At 42.2% G+C, this 20,966-nt stretch overlaps 1 protein-coding gene across 10 annotated transcripts in view; it reads right to left on the bottom strand.

Moving 5' to 3' along the window:
* Window positions 1–20,966, bottom strand: part of grip1 (glutamate receptor interacting protein 1) — a 71,521-nt gene that overhangs the window by 39,459 nt on the left and 11,096 nt on the right. For 2 of the 10 annotated variants that reach the window (XM_080886882.1, XM_080886891.1), the window contains exon 1: window positions 10,890–11,329. The exons of 5 other annotated variants lie outside the window; for them this stretch is intronic. In XM_080886882.1, coding sequence (XP_080743008.1) covers window positions 10,890–11,025 — 136 coding nt within the window. In that variant the 5' untranslated portion in view covers window positions 11,026–11,329. Of the gene's footprint in view, window positions 1–10,889; window positions 11,330–20,966 lie in introns of those variants that run through there. 3 more of the 10 variants (XM_080886887.1, XM_080886893.1, XM_080886886.1) reach the window with 2 other exon arrangements.

Genomic DNA, 20,966 nt, shown 5'->3' with positions numbered 1-20,966 from the left:
TATATTTATCAATCTAAAAAAATAAACATTTAGTCTGATTTGATGTTACAGTTAAAAAAGTGTTTTTATCTGAAGAGTAAATATCTGGTTTCAACTGTATATTTGATGATTGTCAGCACAAAGAGGGAGAGAGAGGAGAACGAGGACAGAACAGATGAACAAGAGCAGGTGAGACACACATGTTAGTCAAATGGTTGTTTACCAAAAGTATCACCGTATCACAGGTCCTCATGTATCTCGTACCTAGTGTTTCTTTTTAGGTTTGTTATTTTTCAAATTCTGTATTTATTAAGTTCTGCAGGCTTGTTTGCACAACAAGGCTAAATAATTATATAAACTTTTCTCAATCTAAATAGTGGACTTTGGTAGAATTAAAAAATAAGTGTAGTGCAGGTCTATGATGATTTTTAGTGCTATCATCTAGTTCTGATTCTGGTTCTGTCTTGGTTAAGTCCTCAGTAGTCCTGATTTTGAACTGTTGTAGTCCTGTTTTAATTCTGGATCAGTTCTGGGTCTGGTTGAATTGGGGTTTAGTCCTCGTGTCTTGATACAGCCCTGACCTTGTTCTGCCTTGCTGCTTAATTAAAAAACTAGTTTAAGGTGTCCTGCACATGTGATATATATTTTTCCCTATATGAAGTCATTCTTTTTTGAACAGAGCCTATTAATCTTTCAGTCATTTCTACACCCCCCCCCAAAAAAAAAAAAAAAAAAAAATCCCACATGCATACTACTCTTTGGGCTAAGCCCCGGGTGTTTCAAATGTCTGGCTCCGCCTCTGAGCATCACCCTCGTTATGTTGGCTGTAGCACATGTTTTGAAGCTTTACATTAGTCATTATGGTAACAAAACATGATCTAAAAGTCTTATCGACCCACAGTGAGATCATAAGCTCAAGTTCTGGTTTTATGTGGTCTTGTTTCTGTTGTTTTCTGTGTCAGAATCACACTGAATGAATGCCACACACACACACACACACACACACACACACACACACACACACACACACACACACACACGTTCTTTGATTTAAAACACAAAAACATTCAATATAAACTTTACAAGCAAAACGTCCTGTTTACAGCCCCACATCACTGATAAAACACAGAATAATGAAGTGTTGAAGCCCGTCCTGCTCATGTCAACACACACACACACACACACACACACACACACACACACACACACACACACAAGAATGGCTGCAGCTGTTACCATGGAAACAAGCTGATGAATAATTGAGGGGAGAGAGCGAGCGACCCGAGCTGCACAAAGACTGATTTTTGAGAGATGAAAGAAGTGTTCACACCGGCTCACACGCACAAACAGACACACACACACACACACACACACACACACACACACAACTACAGGTTATCATCACAGCCGGCAGCATTTCAAAACAACCAAATCAGAGAATAAACCCTGACATGTAGTGTGTGTGTGTCTGTGTGTGTGTGTCTGTGTCTGTGTGTGTTAAACATGAGTTTGAGTCACTGTGCCATCGTCACATGCCCCCACACACTCACAAAAACACTCAGAGTGCTAATGATGCCGTTACAGAGGTGGGTGGGGGAGGGGGGAGGAGAGGACGGATGTGCAAACCTTTAATTAGCGCTAACGGTTGCAGTCAGACTGACGGGTTCACGTGTGTGTGAAGAACAGATGGGATGAACTGTCACTGCCGCCGCCACACTTGCTGTCAGACCCTTCAAGCAGATATCAATGCTGAATTTCCACTTATTGAAGGTTATTCAAAGTAGTCAGGACAAAATTGAAACACGCCTTGTTCCCACTTACTGCTCCTTACTTACTATCATTTGAAATTAATCTTTTTCATCTCAGTAGAGAAGATGCATTGTAACAGCTGGAAAGCAGCTCTACTGACTTGACTTGACAACTGAAGGTAGGTTTGGAGAAGAAATGGTTAACTACGTCAAGCAGAACAAGAGGATGTGCATACTAGCAGATAGCAAAGAATTAAATGTTTCTACAATTAAGTCAGCTTTTATTTTTCTTCTACAGCAAAGCACTCAAGCGTTAGTCTCAAAAACACCAATCTGTGAAGGGACGTTTAAATGAAAGTCGCTCTACACACACAAAAATGTATACTCCATTACTAAATGATACTAAAACCTTCTGGCAGTATCCATCAGATAAGACACTTATTCATAACCGTATCGATATCAACCAAGAACTGCTGCAAACACGCAGGTACACAGCCCTTCCCTTCACTAGCAACTGCACAGACAAGCTCCCCTCTTCCCTAGCAGCTGAACACACAGTCCCTCCCTTCACTAGTAGCTGAGCACACATATACGCCTCCTCTCAATAACAGTGAGGAGGAGCTAAGTATGTCTGTGCTCAGCTCACTAGCAGCTGAACACATACAAAGCTCCTCCCCTCACCAGCAGCTAAACACACACAGAGCTCCTCCCCTCACCAGCAGCTAAACACACACAGAGCTCCTCCCCTCACCAGCAGCTAAACACACAGAGCTCCTCCCCTCACTAGCAGGTGATTATGTGAACAGGAGTTTAAAAAACTGATCAACACTTTAGAAAGAGTTTCAGGAGGTCATTAAAGATCCTGTTTGAACAACATAAAATATTGAACACTTATAAATGTTAGCTTTGATTAAGCTCATGTTACTGTTAGCTGTTTAACTATTAACAGTTACCCAGTAACCACATTAACCATTGGTTAAGTAATCATATGCAGTCAGTTCTGCCCATCTGTGACACTGTAACAGAAATGTTCTAACAAAGTAAAATTCAAATTATTAGAAAGCTAGGAAGTACAATATTAGAAAGACAAAAGTCAGCAGCAGCTCCAACAAAAGCTGAGAATTGAAGTTTAAGGAAAGCAGGATTTATCGCATTAGTTTGAGATACGTGTACCTAATAAACTGGAAACACTCTGAGGACTCTGAAGAGTAAAGAAAAGGAGGAAGTCGTTGTTCTTTAATTTAAAAGAACTAATTAAACATCAAATCCAAATAATGTGGAGAAAGTGCTGTGAGTCCCGAGAGGCCTGCAGATTAATTAAGGTGGATTTCTGCTCTACTTTCCGCCTCTCTGGTCAAGCGTGTTCATTGGCTGCAAAGATAATCCAGCGGCGAAAAGCACGCCGCCTCCGAACCACCACGGATTCAATCTGAGCAAATGGAAAAAAGAAGGAAACGTGGGCCGGCAGAGTCGAGAGGATCTAACGCAGTCACACATGAGAGCATGTGGGCGTGATGGCAGAGCTAACGGCAGCCGGGAACACAGGAGGACGGTTTCACCACTTCATCAGAAAAATCCGAAGCAAGAGTCGATGAAAAAAGAGAAACAAAATTACTATTCGAGGGCCAGCCTTCCCTCCTGCAGCCCGTTTTCCTCTTTAATCTCCATCATGTTGAACACAGGACCAGTTATGCTAATGAGGGCCTTATTTAAAGCTTTAATTAGCAAATATTTCTGTGTCAACAAGCCTCACACAGCACAGAACTGCTGTGAACTCTTCGCCGTGTTACAGTCACTTCATTAAGGTGCAAATTTATGCATCGTAATGTTTCAGCATGTAATGAGATCAGCGAGCACACGGAGAGGAGATGGCGGCCGGGCGGCGGGCAAGCCCGAGAGGGACAGGTGAGTTAGAGGTGTGGCCTGAGGCTGCAGACCAACACTTTTAACCTGTGCCCCTCAAAACTGGCAATACAAGGCTAAAAATACTCAATATTCTCGTATTTATTTATTAATATAAGTGATTAAGTGAAGTGATGAAACAAACAGTGGAGAGATATAACCACACATTGAGGTTAAAGGACAGCTTCAGGTCATTCCTCCCACCTGAACCATTCCAGAATCAGCTCATTGTTTCTGCTTATGTTTTTACAAAATGATTATATGAGATTGTTTTTATGACTCAACAGGAATCAAAGCTAAAAGATGAGCCTGGTATCGAATATAGGCAAAAAGAAGACCTTTCATATGCAATAATTAGTTTTGACTGGTCACCTATTCCACATGAGTTTGGTTGATGTTAGGTTTAATGATCCCCCAGTTCATTTCCCATGTTTTGAGTGGTGCAGGATAATGATTTTAGGTTTTTGCACATCCCGTTCTCTCATGTCAAAATAAGGATTTTGTTCAGGTCCATTTTGTTCTGCAACAAAAAATGATTTTATTATATGCTATGTGATGGTTTATCCTTTAGGGTGTCTTAATCTTTTCCTTTTTCAAAGAACACCAGAAGACAAACACCAAAGAACTACATCCATCCTACACACGCTTCGGGAAAATCATGAAAATACATTTTAACCAGTCACCAAAGTTCAACACAAAACAATCCTCCAACTCTGTAATGGCAGTAACGGTAAATCAGTGAGTTAAAATACTTCTTCAATTAATGATCAACGGTGTGCTGAAACAACTTCTATGACTTTATAGGGGCGATCGTGGCTCAAGAGTTGGGAGTTCGCCTTGTAATCGGAAGGTTGCCGGTTCGAGCCCCGGCTTGGACAGTCTCGGTCGTTGTGTCCTTGGGCAAGACACTTCACCCGTTGCCTACTGGTGGTGGTCAGAGGGCCCGGTGGCGCCAGTGTCCGGCAGCCTCGCCTCTGTCAGTGCGCCCCAGGGTGGCTGTGGCTACAATGTAGCTTGCCATCACCAGTGTGTGAATGGGTGGATGACTGGATATGTAAAGCGCCTTGGGGTCCTAAGGGACTAGTAAAGCGCTATATAAATACAGGCCATTTATATCCAAAACATCTGTGTCTTGTGTCGAAAGGATATCTGCAGCATTTGAACTCAATCTGGGGCACCCTTTCCTGTAATACCGACTCGTGCCATGAGCCAAACAGGCATTGAGAGTATAGTCTTATTTACAATAGAATCCACCTGAGGAAATAGTGATGTGGCAAAAGAAAAAAAAATGGCAAAATGCTGCCCATGGGGGTGAAAGTTTTAGTTTAGCTTTGTAGAGCATAATTACAAAAAGTCTTTCCTCCACAGCTCGGTTCAGGTATTTGATTTCTTACTTACAAAAATCATGAAACGGGAAATAAAAGTTTGTATTTCTTCATTTTCACGAGGATAGAACTGTTACATTTTTTAGCACAGTCACAGTCAGCACAGTGATTGTTTTTCACAGCATGTATGCAACAAACATTCAAGACTCATCAAAGGACCCATCACACTGTTAACCAAGAAAATAAGTTATCTTTTAACTCAAACCATCATATTTTTCAGGACTTAACTGTGTAGTTTTTAATACATACATCCAAACTAGTAGTTTCATATTAATATTATATATATATTAACAATCTAACGATCCAGTTTGTGGCCTCTAACCTCCAACTTCTAAACTCAGGCACACAGTTTCCAGCTTCCAGCTTATAGCATCCAGGTAGCATCTAGCCTCTAGCTTTTAGCATCTAGTCTGCAAAAGTTCCAACCTTGAGCTTCTAATTTCCATCTTCTAGTTTTCAGTTTCCAGCCTCCAATTTTGCCATTTTACAAGTAGAAAATAGTTATTTTCTGCTCTTGGATGAATCAATAGATATGAGACTATGAGACTGGTGTGTGAAACATTTGAGTTCAAATAAATTAGATCTGTGTCCAGAAACACAAATCAATACATCGTAAAATACTCAAATCAGCAGAAACTGACATGAGACTGTATAATATTTACAAATGATAAAGAAAATAAAAACAAACATCCCTCACAACAACTTAAAAAAAAATAAAGTGCAGCCATTTATCTCAATGGTTTATAATTTTGGTAACAAAGAGACAAACCAATCCGGTCACAGCGCTCCCTTGGTGCAGGTAACAATGTTTTCTCCCTCTTTGCTGATTTTCTGTCGTGCTTTAAGGTGAATTCTAGGAGAGAGCGTTTCAGACACGGTTAAATGGACTCGACTTTAAAGGACTGCATGGAGGCTTCACCGGACAACCTGCTCTACCTCCTGAGGCTAAACGCAGACGCCGAAGTGAGCATTACAGACCAGGACCAGAAACAACTGATGTCATCTTTGTGTGAATGTTTTATTCATGAACTCTTTAAGATGCTCGGTCCAATAAACTAGGTTAACAAGGTCAAACCAGATTGAATCAAAGAGGAAATACGGGACGAAAATCACCCTAAACAAGGAGTGAGGAGAGGAGAAAGAGTGTGTGTGTGTGTGTGTGTGTGTGTGTGTGTGTGTGTGTGTGTGTGTGTGTGTGTGTGTGTGTGTGCCAGTCAACCAACCTTAAAGTGCTTTCATATACAATCACATGCTGTGATAAACACACACACACACACAACCCCGTTCAGCTATCTTAGTGAGGACCTTCATTGATATAATGCTTTCCATAGCCCCTTACCCTAACCATTAAAAATGAATGCCGAACCTTAACCCTTACCCTAAATCTAACCATAACCCTGACACAAAAACCACATTTTGAGCCTCAAAAACACCTTTAAATGCCTTCAAATTTGTGAGGACTGGGTTGTGTGTCCTCAATAGTGACTGTTGGTTCTCACAAGTATAGTAGAATGCAGATTTCGGTCCTCACAAAGATAGCTAGACAGGATCACACACACACACACACACACACACACACACACACACACACACACACACACACACACACACAGCTAGCTGGTAGCTTTGAGAAATGCCTCCTGGCAGTTCTGCACTACACACACAAATGGTTTATTTTCACACAGGAATAATAAGTTCAGTGTCAGCTATTAGCATCCAAACACTCAAATATGTTGCTCTTAATTATTAAATAATTAAATTTACACCCATAAGATTCCACAAAGGCTCCAGAAGGTGTGTGGATTTATTTTTGTTTAATCTGTGCAGAGAATCGGTCCAAATGTGTTCCTCGAGTTCATTCAGAAACTTCTGAGACACCAAAGTGCCGCTCGCGTCATCTGCTCGCCGCCCGCAAACACTTCTTAATAGGTGTAAATGGTTTAGTAGATGGCAAGTTCAAGTCCTGCTTGAGTTTTCTCTGCAGGGAGACAGATGGAGATGGGTGAGGCGTGAACCAGAGTTCAACTAAAAACATAGGCAGTTTTTTCATTTTAGCTCAGCTGACAGTTTTCTGAGAGGAACGTGTCAGAAACACACTTTCCTAGAAGCATGTGGACACAAAGAAGTTTCTGAGGGTGGATTTCACTTGAAAGCATTTCAGAAAACATTATCTTGATTTTGAAAAAAAAAAAAAAAAAAGCCATCAGGAGGACTGTGAAGGTGAAAAAATAAACTAGAGCACAGTAAGCTTCAATTTATCACTACCTGACTGGTTCCTTTGTTAACTCCTAGCTCAGCTCCCATCGTCTCATCAGAGTTAAAAATAAAGAAGAAAAACTTCAGAATGTGCTTTAAAAACACATCAAAGGGCATCAGAACAAACAGAATCACAATCAGAGACCAGAATAGAGTCAAGACGAGACCAAAATAAACTGAAATTCACAGCAGATCATTACCCGACAAGGGTCTGACCACACTCCTCCTGCCCTAAAGCTTAAACTCCTCCTGCTTTATCACCTGCTCTTTCTGTAACGTGAAACTAAATTTGCAACATGAACATCATCACCTTAAAATAGCGGCTGAGAACATAAAACGATCAGGAAGGTGTTTGCAGACAAATTTAGGAAGCGGGTTATTTTCTCGAAGACATGTTTTTAAACCAGAGGAGGCGCCCCCTGCTGGATATCAGAAAGAACATCATTTAAGACACCTCAGTATTGGCTTCAATCTTCACTCCTGGAAGCTACGTCCATCTGTTGCATATATCAGAGTTATATTGATGGATAACCTCGAGCACCGATGATGATCAGACTGATCAGTGATAATTTACTGATATAGGTGGTTGTTAGCTTATTTTTGCATTAATGCAGGGGGCCAAGTGGGTGAGAAAATTGCAGTAAAGTTTTTTTTAAAAACCAAAAGAGAAGAACAGATTCACTGCTTATTACAGAATGCTGGCCAGACCCACTTTAGATCAAATTGGGCTCTTTGTAGCCCATGAACTAAAATAAGTTTGACACGCCTTCGCTGGCGTGTCAAAGTTACATCATCATCATTAAGAGATTCGTATTGAAGTGAATCAGCCTCGCTAAGTGACCAACACTTCCATCGAGTTCAGCTGTCTTATTTCTGTCTGCAGGTGACGTGAACGCTGCTCGTGTGCAGCGACGCTCGTTAAACTTCATTTGCCGGTGAAAGACTCGGCTGTTTGTGTGGAGAGCTCGATGATGAGTGGAGGAGAGACTGGTGACACGTTTTACACAATTACAAAGCGGACTGGACGAGTTAGTGGAGCTATGAAGAAGACAAAAGGCAGGCAGATGTTATGACTTAATAACACTTTATCTGCTCAACTGATGTCCATCCACTTCAGCTCACTAATTACTACTGACTGAATCATTAATCGATAGGCGAACGAGGCTCTTCAGCTGGGACAGCTTACATTACTTTCTCTTCTTGCTTTACTTTCTCGGTGTGCATCAGGGAGGGAGGATAGCGTGATCCCACGATAACACTATGGAGATCACTCAAGCCTAAGACAAAGTTCACAGAAGAACAAAGAAGGAGAAGAAACCATTTCATATGATCCAGGTCCACACCTGTGGGGCTAAAAACAAACCTGCATCTCCACCACCAGACTGTAAACACACCAAACTTACAGTTTAACAAATCAAAAATCAAACTGTCTGTCACAATATGTATTCATTCAGTCATAAACAGCATGAAATGGAGGAGATGGGTTGCAAAGCAACTTGCAGATGCACAACAGCTGTAGGAAGGCTAAAGCAGCTTATATGGCTGCTAATAAGACGTCTAGAAGAACACCAGCAACGTCAGAAACAGGCTTCATTTATCCACAAACACAGAGGAAGAGTCTGGAGTGTGCTTAACTAGTCGATCTCAGTAGATCCACCAGCATTAGCTTTGTTGTTGTTGCTGATGCTCTATAAAAGTGGCCGAGCATAAAATAAGTGTAAAAGGAACCCCCAGATATGGGTCACAAGAAGACAAATTATATCTAAATGTAATTAAAGATCAGATAATTAAAGTGGAAGTGTGAGCGCCTAGAGCTAAACACATTATTCACGACTTAGTGTATCACGATCTGCTCCTGATGGGGGAGGAAATCCCAACTGGTCATATTTGGAGCAAAAGTTTCGAAGGTTCAGTCAAGAACATGGAACAAAAAAGGAGTAGAAACTACCGCAGGGCCCCAAAGAAGGACTGAAGCGTGCAGACTAGAACAACACAAGACGTCAAACCTGGAATTAGTGTGCGCTTTCCCACATTGTTCACATTCCTTCCTGCAGTAAACATCCTGCCCTGTTATTACCCACAAACCACCTGGTTCATGTCATCTGAATACCTGAGTGAGCGTGTGTGTACTGTAACTGAGCAGCTTCACTAACGACCTTCATCTATAATACAAGACCTTACACACACACACACACACACACACACACACACACACACACACACAGTGAGAAGAGCAGTATTTCCATCCCTTCACAGGACTAACCTCAAAGTCTTCACCCTGAACTTTACTCCATCACCTTTAAGAGGACTCAAACTTCTACACTGAACCAAGGTGAGTCTTCACAGTAAAAAAAAAGCAAAAACATACACACACACACACGCACACGCACACGCACACACACACACACACACTGCTAACCCTGAAATTTGTTCCTTCATCTTACAGGGACTCGAGCTTTGTCTCCATGAGGACATCGAGTTTAATTCAAACTTCAAAGTCTTCATCTCCTCTTGGGAACTAATTTTAGTTCCCTCAAATTGGACTAGCTCTAAGTTCCTCTGGTCAGAGGGCCTGGTGGCGCCTGTGTCCGGCAGCCTCGCCTCTGTCAGTGCGCCCCAGGGCAGCTGTGGCTACAATGTAGCTTGCCATTGCCAGTGTGTGAATGTGTGTGTGGATGGGTGAATGACTGAATGTAGTGTAAAGCGCTTTGGGGTCCTATGGACTAGAAAAGCGCTATACAAATGCAGGCCATTTACCATTTACCATTCCAAGCCTTCAACCTGAAATTTTCTCGATTACGGTGGTTTTCCCTTCATAGGGCTCACTCTTTATTTAGACTCATTTTTTGTTCCCATAAGGAAGTCAAGTCCCTACAGTGTAAGAAGAGCAAACACAAATACGTCAAACCAATTACAATAAGACACACCTACAGCCTCCCCCCCCCCCCCCCCCCCATTATATCATTACTATATATAGGACTCGCTTTTTGTCCACATGTGCTTCCACGTAACCCATAAATACAAGACTTCACACTCTAAATATTTCCACCACTTTAAAGGTCTCGAGCCAACCCTGAAAGTCTTCACCCTGACATCTGCTCCCTCACCTTACGGGGGAGGTGGAGTGCAAGAAAGTACCCACAAGCCAGTGTCCCAGGAAACAAATTAAAATAGCACACACCCATGGAGTTGTATTTCCATCGCTTCAGAGGATTTACGTTTGTCCCCTGAAGGAAGTTGGGACTCCACATTACAGAAAAATTAGTGCATATATTTCCCCCTTAAAACACAAAAATTAAAAGACATCACACACACTCATTGGATTTCTTTTACTTTTGAGGAGTCGAGCTACCTGTAATATCATCATCCCTGAAATTACAGCAATTTTGTCCCCTTGAGGAGGTCCCCACAGAGCACTAAAGTAAACACACTCGAGTCCCCACAATACATTTAAAACAGCGCACACCAACACAATCTAGGCCACTTTGAGTGCCATAATCTGTTGATAAGCCCCTCTCTCTCTCTCTGCATCATCTCTCTACCTCACTCGCTCTACAGTAGGACAATAAAACAAAGCCTCTCTCCCTTTCTCCATTGTTTCTTTATGGGACTCACTCACTCAGTAGGTGTGTGTTGTACTTGCTGGTGTAGTAGTAAACGTCTTCGTAGCCTTCCTGGTAATCATCATCCGCCCGGTACCTCCTCCCTCGCCTCCTCCTGCTCAGCAGACGTAGCAGGGCCAGGAACCGCTCCATCCCCACCACCTCCACCACAATCACACTGGGTCCAAACTGGGCCGGGCTACGCTGCAAGCTAACAGCAAGGCCAATAACGGTGAGGGCTAAGCGTTTATTCCACACAGAGAGATAGAGAGAGTGAGATCAGGTTTCCTCCTCCTCGCCTCCTCTTTCTGCTGCGCACACACACACACACACCTCTGGATATCACACACACACACACACACACACACACACACACGCATTAGCACACATGTAGCACACACACACACACTCCCTCACACACTCCCTCACTCGCTCGCTCTTTGTATTCTCTCCTCTATCTGCAGCCTCCCTCTCCTCTGTTCCCGTCTTCTTTCGGCTGTTGGTGCATCTAGCCGGGTTCAGCCAATCACAGAGCTCGCAGCTCACAAACACACACACACACACACACACACACACACACACACACACACACACACACACACACACACACACTTTGCTCGCTTGCTGCTCTCGCCCTCTAACACACCACTCCTCCATCTCAGCCCTTCGTCCTGCACTTCCTTTCCTTCATTAGATCCTTCCTTCCTTCGTTATCTTGTCCCTCTATTTCCTTCCTTCCTTCAATCCTTCCTCTTCTTTCTCTTCCTGTCTTCACATTTCCCTTCCTCTCCTCCTCTTCCTCCTCATTCATACACTTCATTCCAGTGTGGGGGGAGGGGAGCCGGTGAGTGAATTCCTCAGAGTCTTCTGTAAGTGTACCAAGAGGAGGAGAGAGGAGAGGGGTGGAAACGTGCAGGTAACTGGTGGAAAACTGAGATAAAACCAGATTTCAGGAACTGAAAACCAGGATTATCCTCCTGGTATCAATATCAAGGTCCTGTTTGGGTTTGGGAGAGCACTGGTGTAGTTTTACACTTGATTCAGGAAACAAATGAAGACACAAACCACAGACAAAAGACGTGAAACCCGGATAAACATCAACAAAGAGCTCTCAGGTTCCATTTACCTCAGAAACAAGTGAACAACATCTGCAGTCATCCTTGGAGCACATCTGGCTGACAACATCAACTCAGGGACAGCCACAGGTCCACCTTACATGATTACTGACCTTTTAGGCCACATCTGGCCCCGTTAACCTCTGCCGTAACCGACATAAATCCCAGCTCCTTACTTTTTGCCTCATCTAGTTCTTGACAACCGTTGGAGTTGCAGTCCAAAGCCTAGCTTGTGACATCTGGGCAACATCTGGCCCGAACAACTCTCGCTGTACGTCACAACCATACTGTCTTGTGACTTTTGAGCCACCTCTGGCATCAACTCATAGACAGCTCCAAGTACAATTTATATGTTTAGTGGCATTTGAGGAACATCTGGCTCATCCAACCTTTTACATAATCGACATCTGGATCACATCTGGCTCATCCAGCCTTTGCTGTAACCCATGTAAAGCTCAGTTCGTGACTTTTGGGCCTCATCCAGTATCAACTCAAAAAACAGCTGCCAGTACACATTCAAACACACATTAGGTGATATTCAAGGAACATCTGGCCCTGACAACCTCTACTGTAACCCACCTCGATATCAGTTTGTGACTTTTGGGTCACATCTCAGGCATTACAGCTAAGACTGTATTTTTTCCCCATTTAAACTACATTTACAGCACAAAGAAAGAACTTGTAAATAGATCATATTGTATATATACTGTAAACTTGCAGGATGTTTGTCAGGTTAGTGAATAATTGTGTTACACAATCATAATAAACTTTTGGTTTCAAGCTCTTATACTTTTCCTGCTTGCATCACACAAAGAACTGATCACTCCATCGCTGCCTCATATATGTTACACCGTGAAAAGCCCGACTGTAACAGGATAATCAGTGTTATTCATCTTCAGTGTTTTGAACATCTGACCAGTGTATAATCCCTGCAGGTGTTCTTGGTCGGCCACCCAGAGTCTACACAACCTCCACAGAGACCTGAAGTCCAGACCTCACGCTTCCTGCATCAAAAGGGTCTGGTCAGGATAATAAATGGAGACACTTGTGCTAAAGCAAGGACTAAACAACGCTGAAAACAGCTTCCACTCTGAGTCAGTGGATGCGATCTGCTGAGGTAAGCCTGCTGCATGATGGCAGCATCCTCTGGTACCTGAGTACAAGGCTTCACAATAACACGGGCACTAAAGATCCTGAAACACCTTCATGATTATATCCAGCTGCTGACAACTTCTGAGAGATTTTTTATTAAAGAATAAAATAAATAAAATAGCAAACTTTTGCTTTTACCCTCATCTCCATTTATTTTATATTTATGCAATAATCATTTTTTGTCTTTTGCTGATCGGAGTTACGCTGCTGACAGATGTTTAGAATTCATCATATGATATATGCCGTCATTTTACTCTGCCTTATTTATTGATTAATAAAAATGATTAAATCACAATGACAAATAAAGAGAAGAAGCAAAAAGAAAATTAAAACATGATCACGATCAAAAATTATATACGAAAACACTGACAAAATGAAACATAAAATAAAATAAATAATAAATTACTGAAAAATTATACTTTCAGCAATGATGAATAAAGTGTGCAAAAAAAAGGTAATAATATTTGGCATTATTTAAAAGCATAAAATATGACTATATTAATAAATAAGATACGTTACACAAAATACAGTAAAAAAATAAAAACAGAAAATAATAACAAAATAAAAATAGAAATAAGTGTAATAATGACAAGTGAAAATTAAACACATGTTTTTAAAATAAAAATAAATAAATAACCAAAACTGGAAAAAGAGTATTTAAAAAAAAATAAGGCTAAATAAATCCTGGCAGACTTACACACTGCCTATGGTCCTACTCCAAACTGCAGGAAATCTTGTGAACTGGAATTGATCTCAGCGGGCGCATCTTCAACCAAAATCTTCAACCCAAAAATAAACATCTGTGAAAACTAATGTTCTGATTTTTCATGCCAGGAAAAATAAAATATAATCTACAACATAGAAACGCTGGAACACGTCCCATTGGACTTCATGATCTGCTCGGGTCAAACATTTAGCACAATGTGTCGTTTCTTTCTTGAATATGTTGACGTGGACGAGAACGACAGCTTTTGTTGTTTTTGCGTAAAACTCTGAGCGACGGTCACGACATGATAACTGATCACAAGGACGGAGGTATGAAAAGATCCACGCTGAGCACGATTATTACTGTTACTGTTAGTTAGATTTGTTTGTGTTTGGTTGTCAACAAGTATCACAATTAAGTCAAAGCAAATCTAAATATCTAATGATATATGTCTAAAAAAATAACACAATAAAAGCTATAGGGAAAAAATAATCAGTACAAAAAAATAAAATAAAAGCATAAAGTTTGTTTATATAGACCAAACTATATTGATGTTTATTGGGGGAAATCGTCGCAACATTTATCAATAATGTAAAGAATCTGGCCTAGTTTTAAAAGCAGCTTTACAGATGTTGCTATTTTTGGTTTTTAACAGCTACACGCTCGAGTACAACCCTCAAGTATTTGAGTAAATGTGATTCAGCGTCAGAAAATCTGCTGAAGGCAGCACACAGCGAAGGACAGACTGCTGTGAAATCATAATAAAATATTTCTACAGTTTAAATTCCTTTTTTTTAATCCATTTGCCAAACGGTGGATTGGAGGGGAGCTTGCCGCTCGTCCAACTGGGTCCCAGTCGGCCCTGTTGGCTCAGGAAATGACAAACGGGAGGGGGGCAGCAGATTGTGATCAGAGGGTATTTTAATCATGCACATAAGGAGGAGATTAACCAAGTTACTGAGTGTTTGAGGGTCCCGAAAACGATCAGAGTGGGGACGGACTTCACGCCAAAATTCGGCCGTCAGGCTCTGGGACTGTTCTTAAGCCAAGAGTATGACGGCTCGCGGCGGCATGAGATTTCTACAGAAAGAGAGGGAAAACCCAGAATATCACCAGAGATGAGTTTAGACACAGGTGAACTGGTCCAGGCAGGTAAATCTGGACCTTTCCTCTCTGTGTGGCCATCACACTCAGCCCCTCTCCAATGTGACTTTTGACCTCTGACACACAGTGACTGACAGCTGGTCGCCAGGGTGTTCAGTGACAGTCAGAAAGCCCTGTCTCTGAGCTGTGAGTGCTGACCTTTGACCCCTGTCATGTCCTGGAAGCTCATGTTTCCCACGCTGCGCTGAAGCCTGACAGGCACAAAACTTCTGATGGAAAAATTACAGCACACACACACACACACACACACAGTAAATGCATTGATTACTGGATCAGCAGCGGGAGTGAAGGAGAAGCTTCAGATTTTGTGGATCCTGCTGCACTGACACCTTTTGTCATCTGATAAACACATTTTGAAGCTGTTGGCAGAATAAAATCAGCACTCTGCTTTCATCCAGGTGAGAATGAAGTCATGTGGAGTCAAGGTTTTTTTTTTTTTTTGTTCCACTCTGAAAGTGACGTTTACACCCGGAAGGAGAATCTGCTGCAACCATCTCCAAACAGCGTCACGTCTTAGACTGTGCACGTGATTTATTTTCCTTTTACAGTATAAGAAACACAAATCTAAGGCACATGACTTAAAGCTTCAGAACACAACTGCAGACCACGCGTGAACCAAGCAGCTGGATCTGCTTTCATTTCTAAGAATTTCTGATCTCACAGCGACTCTAAAACTGAATCAGTTGCAGCTCAGGTCTGCTAAATGTTATAGATGCAAACCTGTCTGTAAGGGCCTCTCTGCCGGGTTTAACTCAGCATGTCGTTGTCTAGTGCAGGAGATGTTTAAAGGTTGCAGCACTCGCTCGTTGCTAGCAGAAAACTAGCTGATTAGGAAGATTACACTTATCTCAATGAGACGTTTTCCTGTGTAATAATATTCAACATAGCTATCAATACATTTTTCAAAAAAATGCCTCTCTGTGTAAAATGGGTTTAAAAACTGTGGGAAACCGTTTTTCCGTGATTTGAACCGAGGGAACAAATCGTGGCAGGATCAGCCTGATGTTATTTGTATCCCACTGTAACTTTACTGTATAAAGAGCTAATATCTCCAAAATGTCAGGAGTAGTTAGTCATTACAAGAAGTGTTTGTGAACTAAAAATCATAATGTGGGATACTGTTTGTCTGTGATTTGAACAGCCCAGCGCTGCTCCTGGAGGGAAAAGCAATTCTGCAGGCTTCACCTTGGCACTTGTGCAGGTGAAGCCAAAGGGAATTTGATATACCTTTATTAGTCCCACAAGGGGAAATTTCATAAGGCTGCCGACCTATTGCACGCAATGGCGGTGCCATCTTACCCTCCGACCATACATACATTACACAAAACATCACATGGGGAAGACAGGTCAGAGAGGTATAACAATGGAAAAATGCACCACAGGAGGAAAGATAAGGAGAAACAAAAATAACTCCCCCCAGACTGAGCTCCAACAGGGAGATCAGTTTGAGAACAGCAAAAAACACCTCTGCACATAGCACATGAAAAAACTCTTAATGCACCAAAGAAACACATGACAAGCAACAGGGGTGGGTAAAGGGTGAGAGACAGCCTGTGCGCAGGTCTCCTTGATCCACCGTCAGCATCGGAAGGAATAAGCGTCAAAGGCGTTTGGAAAGCGACGGGGGATGAGTGTGTGCATATCAGTGTATATGTGTGTGCGTGTCCAGAGTTCAGCTGAGACAGTGTCCTTCGCCCTGCCAGGCTAAGTAAACAGTCTTCCAGCCAATCCAGGTGGCCTTGCATAGAATGGGAAGGAACAGACTAAACACAGTCGTTATCAGGGAGATTTTGTTCGGCTCCAGCCTTGAGACCGCAGCTGGCGCCGAAGGGGTGTCCGCATAAGTGATGGTGGTTTTTACTTTAGTGCAAACAGCTCATATGAATTTCAAAGCAGTTCTACAGTCCAACAGTGGTCTCTCAATCTCCCGTTGGAGAGCCGCGAGCTTCGCCATACTTGCGTTCTGTTATTTTGTCATTTCTTGTGCTCAAGGAGCTGATTCTGAGAACTCACGACAGTGTGCCTCCCTGACATGCTTCACCATATTTTCTAGTCTTTGGCTTAGAATGAAGTTGGTTTGGAAACATATTCAGCGATGCTTCATCTCTTGCTTTGCGTTAGTGTGGCCGCCCCGTGCTAGCAGTGTCCAAGCGTTGTTGTTTTTTGTTTTTTTTACCCTTTTCATACCGCGCCCCCCCTGCAATGGCTCTGCGCCCCACCTAGCGGGCGGGCCCCACACCTTGGGAAGCTCTGCTCTAAACTAACACAGGATGTCATGCTGGTCGTTTTTCACCTTTTTCCTAATGTTTGATTAGTGAGTTCATGGTGAATACAGCTGCGTCTCTGCCTGCAAGACCTGGACTACAGTACGGTCGTTCAGACAGTGTTTTTAAAGTTTCTCGCATGAGCTGCTCTCACAACACAAGAGCTGCCATTAAATGTGAGGGAAGAAAAAAAAAAACCCAAAAAAACCCCCACATCAGCGGGCCCTAAAATTAGACTGGCTCCGCCTCCCTCACCTGTCAGACATGCCTGGGGCTTTAACGGCCCTCCAGGTGCCAGCGGGGCAGATGGTCGAGTCACATTTACTGACACAGGTGACAAAAAGAGAGAGACGGAAAGGGAGAGTGATGCTGCTGCTGCTAAAAATGACAAGTGAGGCTTCATTTGCATATCGCTGTCAGGATTCTGCTGCTCTGCAACCTGATTGGCTGCCTGCCTGCGTGTGCGTGTGTGTGAAATCCTTTTCTCCACGCTCCTCTCTGAGAAAGACTTTATACCCTACCTCCCCCTGGTGGTCACTCAGAGAAGCTGCAGCTTTTAAAAGACAAGTCTGAGGAGAAGACAGAAAGTGTCAGACGCTTTAGACGTCCAAATCCTGCCAAAAATACCTATGATTTAGCTGGGCAGACGTGCAGACAGCGATTGATAAAGCCGGAGGGAGGACAGCAGAGACGTAGAGACCCAGAAACCAGCAGAACAAAAGAGAGCCTTAATGGACTGCTGAGTGACTGACCCTGATTCCTAATGGACACAAACACATGACGCATTGACTTTCATTCATTCCCCGAAGGGTCAGCCTAACCTGAACACAGACCAGAGGAAAAAAAAAAAAAGCAGCTGGGTAACAGCTGTCAGGAGCCACACAGATTCATCTCAGAGCAACAAAGAGGTTCAGTCAACAGAAACTCGTGTTATTGATCCAGAGGGGATCGCAATCCATCACACAGTGATTGGGCATTTCAGAAATCTAAAAGTTAGTTTTAGACTTGCAATTAAAAAATGTTGTTTAATTAAGGGACATTTCTTCCAGCTGCACCACTTTAATTGCTTTCAGTTTAAACAGGCTTTTATTTGAACACCTGGATTAACACCAAAAGCAAACATGTAGGTTTGAAATGAAATAAAGATTTTTATTGTGAGTTAGCATTTTCCTAGTTTTACACCGCTTTTACAACCTGACATGGAAAGTGTAGCAGCCTACATGAGTTATCTATTTCTATTCATATTTAAAGAGCTGGCTATTTTCAGCCAGCCTGGAAGATGAAATATGGCATTTTTAATTCATAATAAAAGTCGCACCTTTATGGTTGTGCCACCCTGAAATCTGAGAGCAAACAAATCACTGGAAGTTGTTTTAATAATCACAATGGTTTTGAATGTATTGCTGCTGATAAATATATATATATAAAAATATAAATGTATTATTTTCAGAGTTGTATACAATAAGGATTTTTGAATTCATCATTAAAACAACTGTGCCACCGTTTTGGTGTTTAGATATGAAATTATAAAAAAAATATTAATTATTTGAATGCAGTCAAAATATATTCAAACTAAAACAGTTTTTCAGGATGAAGTCCTGAAATCATGAATTAGAAATAAATTATTTTAAACAGAAATGATGCAGAGACACAAAGATCAGTCTGCACATGGCATCATTAACCTGAATATGAACAACAGAAGTGACTTCATCAGACTCCAATGACTCTCCTCTGCTTACAGAGAGAACGTTTCACTTCTGCTAATCTTTTCTTCATCATTAACAGTTTCAGTACTTTTATTTCCTGGTATTAAAGCATCTGCTGCTCTGGTTTTCAAGTAGTTTGTCACTTATCTGCTAGCATAGCATTGCCCTTTTGCTGTTGTAGCAGCCTTAGCCGCTGCGACCCTTTATGGTTATTTGTGCCGAGAGCTTCTTGTTAATGTTTGCAGGAGTGTCTGCTAAACACACACATTCACATGGTGAAGCAGAGCAGTTAAAGTTTCTGCCACCTTGATGTGAGCCTGTTAGCTTTAGCATAGCATTAACCAAATATGTATATGTATATAAGTTTAACAGGGAAGTTCTGCATGCCTGTCACCAATGAAATGAAACTGTGATGTTTAGCGGCTTCGTTACCTACAAACCTCAGCTCCACTACCTTACTGAAGATAGCGGGTGTACTTCTCTGGGCTCAGCACTGATAGGCTTTTACTCATGATGTAACCATGGAGCCCAAGTTGAAACTGGCTGGGAGATGCGCTGAGCTAGTTTAAAAAACTGGTGAACATAGAGAAAGTCTTTTATTAATTAATTTAACTGCATTATTATCAGAACAGAGCTAATTAGAAAAATGTCTCACAAATAAAAAACTCAGCAGCAACCGCTTCCTGAAGGTAGAATATGGTGAACAAACAAAGATGGCCTCAGTATGTGACTACATTTCACAGTAATCTGACACTATGTCGACTGTGGGGCTGTGGCTGGTTTCTGTATGATGGTTAATCTGAATGTGGTGTGGGTTTAAGGCGGGCCGAGGACAGCCTGCACAGGAGTGCTAATGTTTTATTTTCTAATGCTGAACCTTAGAGAGAAAGAGGGACAAAGACAGTAATCGGGCAGCTGCAGCTGGCAAACACACACACATGCACAATAATGGATAAAACAGATCAGAGAAAGCAGTGGAAATACTCTCCTCTCTCCCCGTCTCTGCAGGTTTCAGTGTCAGACTGACTGCTGGACCATCAGAGACACCCTAAGACACAACACATATGAGTGTGTGTGTATTAGTAAGCGTGTTTGTTAGTGTGTCCATGCTGGGCTTATTCAAGTAGAAAATGAGTGAGTGTATGCGATGCCAGAAGCTCGGCTGTCCACCTGGATGCTGCCCAAGGCTCAGTATATGTGCGAGTGTGTGTGTGTGTGGGATTGTGAGTGTCAGGATATAACAGATGAAGGGCAGTAAAGCAGATTCTCATCATGAGTCTCTTTCCTTCTGGTGTCCACAAATTAAACGTTTTTAAAGCTTCCTTGCTGCTAATTCTCTGATTTCATGTTCGGCTGTTAAATGCAGCTCGATGGTTGGAGGTCAAGTGATTGAGTCAGCCCTTACTGAATTTTCCAGAATCAATAAACAGCACATTGGCAGTCTATACACATGCCTACACTGCCTCCTTCTCCATACTTGTTTCCTCTTACTAGATGCAGATGCTGGTTTTCCAAAGAAAAGCACTCTTGAATTGTTCTTTTGTTTGTTTGTTTGTTTGTGTGAGTGCGTGCGTGCGTGCGTGCGCGTCAGTCATAAAGTTTCATTTCACATTAATGTTTTGGAGACTGATCTCTGGTTTGCACCTTGAGGGGAACCCTTTTTACCATTGCAACAATCCTGAAAACCTCCCTCACAGCTGACTTCTGTGATCACTTTTAGGCTTGGGTATTGCGTTCTGCGCTGCTGGATGTTCTGATGGGGGTTCCTTTTTTAGCATTGAAAGGACCCAAAGATCATCCCCTATGGCAGCTTTCTGTGGACCTCCAATCACCTTGTGCCAAACCCTACTGTCTGCTGTAAAGTCTTAATAATAAATCATCTACTTCCTGGTCAATGCTCTACATTTGGCTCTGTGTTCTGAAGAAGGTTTTGTTAATCATGGAAAGAATTCTGTGGTCATCCCCTGCAGCTTTTTTTGTTTTGTTG

This window comes from Rhamphochromis sp. 'chilingali' (genome assembly GCF_963969265.1).
Source record: "Rhamphochromis sp. 'chilingali' genome assembly, chromosome: 7".
In the NCBI taxonomy this organism is placed as follows: Eukaryota; Metazoa; Chordata; class Actinopteri; order Cichliformes; family Cichlidae; genus Rhamphochromis; species Rhamphochromis sp. 'chilingali'.
Note: the sequence above shows the minus strand (reverse complement) of the source record. Positions and strands in the feature narration are given on the sequence as shown.